General features: G+C 34.8%; 1 protein-coding gene across 1 annotated transcript; it reads right to left on the bottom strand.

The window, feature by feature from the left end:
• Window positions 1-552: 552 nt before the first annotated feature.
• LOC133806183 (calmodulin-binding protein 60 D-like) lies at window positions 553-2,530 on the bottom strand. The gene is made up of 6 exons (XM_062244306.1): window positions 2,524-2,530; window positions 2,320-2,383; window positions 1,898-2,232; window positions 1,571-1,803; window positions 864-980; window positions 553-615 (listed from the first exon to the last, which is right to left on the bottom strand). The coding sequence occupies exons 1-6, from the start codon at window positions 2,528-2,530 to the stop codon at window positions 568-570; spliced, it is 804 nt and encodes a 267-aa protein (XP_062100290.1). The 3' UTR covers window positions 553-567.
• Between the last annotated feature and the right edge of the window lie 716 nt (window positions 2,531-3,246).

Raw genomic sequence — 3,246 nt, forward strand, 5'->3', positions numbered from 1 at the left:
TGACCACTTATAGTATGTTTGTTTTTATGTATTTCAGAGTCTACATCAAGAATGTTCTGATAGAACCTTGTCAGATTCCACTATAGCAGGTAGGAAACTATAACAACAAAAAATTGGAAATGATGAGCATACTCAGGTATTCGAGAGACCTAGAACCCTCCCAAGAACAATAGCTCATAACAAAATAAGACTCACCATGTCCCTCCTAGCTTCCTCCCATATAACCCAAACTATCTAAGCATAACAAACTTAGCAAACAGCCCATACAAGTTCACTGCATCATACCAAGTACAAAGACCAATATACCCCTAATTCTTTCTCCTTCTAATAAGTCACAGTTTTACCCCTCGTAATCCTATTGTGCGTGAATCATATTGGGGGTCTATCATGTTCCCAACAAAGATGAAAGAAACAATACCCTCCAGACAAAATTTAAAAATTAGCCTTTCATTTCCCAATAACTTCTCATACCCAAGAGTCATAAAAGAGACAGTAAAAAATAAATAAATCACCACATTTACATCAAGAAATTAGAGATCTAGATTACCTGGAACTCCTCATAAGGGTTCAAAAAGGATTGCGATAATTCAAAGCAACTACTAGACCAATGGAAACCTGAAAGATTAAAAAAAATAAGACTTAACGCTTCATGAGTTTACAACAAAAAAGAAAACACACACACATACAACAAAACAATTAGACTTGTGGCACAGACAATAAACAATGCTCAACGATCTCATCAAAAAAGAAACTTATAGTAATTAAATGTTTTATTTTGAGTTCTCATAAGGTCGGTCATTTCTTTCTTTTGGAGTAGTCAAGAATGAATTAGACGAAGCAAAAAAAAAAAAGGACTTTCTAACCTGTCTATCATTCATGTGGTACATAAACGATCCTCCATATCTCTTTTGATCCAAAGGCCAACCCAATGTGTGAAGTACAAAACCAGGATGATGTTTGCTCTCATCAATTTCCCAGACCTGGCAATGGAAAAGTAGAACAATTTATGAAAACTTTATAAACCTTATGGTATCAATCATGCAGGTGAAACTGTCAAGCTTTCCCATAGAGAATCCAAATCCATTTCCTTTACCTTCCAACTAAATTACATAGAATACTATTGATACACTTTGGCAAAAGCACACTCGTTTTGTACTTTTCCCATGCCAATTGGTTTCTCAATAAATATAGATTTCAATGTTTATAGACATAATTCTACATAAACAATAGCAGTACTTTATGTAATTTGGTTGGAAGTTGAAGGAAATGGATTTCGGTTCTCTCTGGGAAAGCATGAAATTTCTATCTTCTCTTTGGGCCTCAGCACTAAGGAGTTTTACAAATTTTTTCATCTTTATTTTATTGTTCTCAATTGGAGGGCTTATGTGTCAACCTAGTTTCTGTTCTACCTTAAGATACATATAATTAATAGAGTTAACAGGGACATAATGTATTTGATGCTAGTGCTTGAAGCATTTTTTTCTTCTTTCTTTCTTTCTTTCTTTATTTATTTATTTTTATGCTAGAGTTTCTACGAAATTCAAGTAAACATATATTGAAAGTAGATCACCTCTTTAATTCCCAAAGCATAACTCTGATATTGTGAGTGTCCCTTCTCTCTCAAGTTGTACTTTTTAATTATTTTCTGATAAAGATAAAGTATGGCATTATAATAGGTGATAAAGTCTTCAACTGTGAGTATTCCTGCTCTAGTAAGCGTCTTGTGGAATGATTCATCCTTGCCAATCTTGTCCAATCTCCACACCTCATCGTTCAATGCTGGTGGATAGTGTTTCTTGTATACTGTTGAAGGGATGATACAAAAAGCAAAAAAATAAATAAACATAATTGGGGAAAAAAGAACAATAAGATAGGACACAGAATGACAGAAACATACATTCCCCTCTGTGATCTTTAACAGTAAAAGCTTCAGTCTTTGCTTCACGTATGTGTATACCCTCACAAAAACCCGAGGCAACCTTTAATCCAAGTCTGAACTTCCTGCTTCTTATCCAACTAGAGTTATCAGTAAATATAAGGTCCCCATCCTTGAGGGTCAGCTGAAGATCTCCATGCAACAAAGGTCTTTTTCCTTCACGTTCCTTCACTACATGACTTTCAAATTCTTCTTGGGTCCAACCTTCTTCATCTTCATTGTTAAAATCACCTTCAACCACAACAACATCAAGTTTCACAGAGACTTCAGGTCTAGATATTACAAGTTGGCCAGTGCTTCCATCAACCAAAACAACATGAATTGCAGCACCCTACTCTCCTTCCACTTTGCCACCCGTGAAGAGAGGAAGCGATAACCTAGACCTGAAGTGCAGCTGCAAGTTTCGACCATCTGGACCTTCAATTCGTTTTGGGGAAGACCTGGAATCTTCAGTATTAGAATTTAGGAAACAGAACCAACCCTAAACATCTTATCTCAAAAAGTAAAACTAATATAAAATTTAGAAACAGATTATATATTTTCAAAAATTTCAAACTGGCTACACAACAGACAACAACTTCTCAGACCTTCCATTAGCATTGCAGGGCCTATCTTCGCCAAAGCACGTTCAACCTCCTCACTGACCTATTAAACATCACAAGCAAAAAAAAGTGTAAAACAAAGGTGCTGACTAATACACAAAAGAAAAATGATAATCAGTATATTCACATAAAAATTATATCTTTCTCCTATTTCATATTCCCATATATGTTGATTTTTAAGAAATAGGAAACGTATCAGTAAAATTATCAGAAAAAGTTCAGCCACGGATAATGTAAGACTAGGTATTAGTGACTTCTGCACAATAAGTACCATTTATACTCATCAGTCAGTGAGATTAGATATATTTTTCATTACATTCCAATAAATGTTACATAAATTACTAGAATCTCAATAGCCAAATAGTACAATGATAACAATGATTATGAGTTTATTATGCGACTCAAGTACAGGGTGAGGAACAAGAATTGAACATAGTAGCAGCCACTCCAAGAACTAGACCACATAGAAAAGGAAATCATTAAGGCATAAGTCTTACAACTCTCTGAAGAATAGGTTCCAGAGATGAGCAGAGCTTCTGCAGACTGTCCACTTTAAGAGCCTCGACAGTAACACTACATGGCATTTATTTTCAGTCAAATGAAATGAGTCTACATTAAAAGAAAGTATAAATAACAAAGGGAACTGAACAAGCCCATATTTAAGCTGATCGAACTCTAAACTATGTTAAGCTACAAAATATCTTAAAT

The sequence above is a fragment of the Humulus lupulus genome, chromosome X (genome assembly GCF_963169125.1).
Source record: "Humulus lupulus chromosome X, drHumLupu1.1, whole genome shotgun sequence".
NCBI lineage: Eukaryota > Viridiplantae > Streptophyta > Magnoliopsida > Rosales > Cannabaceae > Humulus > Humulus lupulus.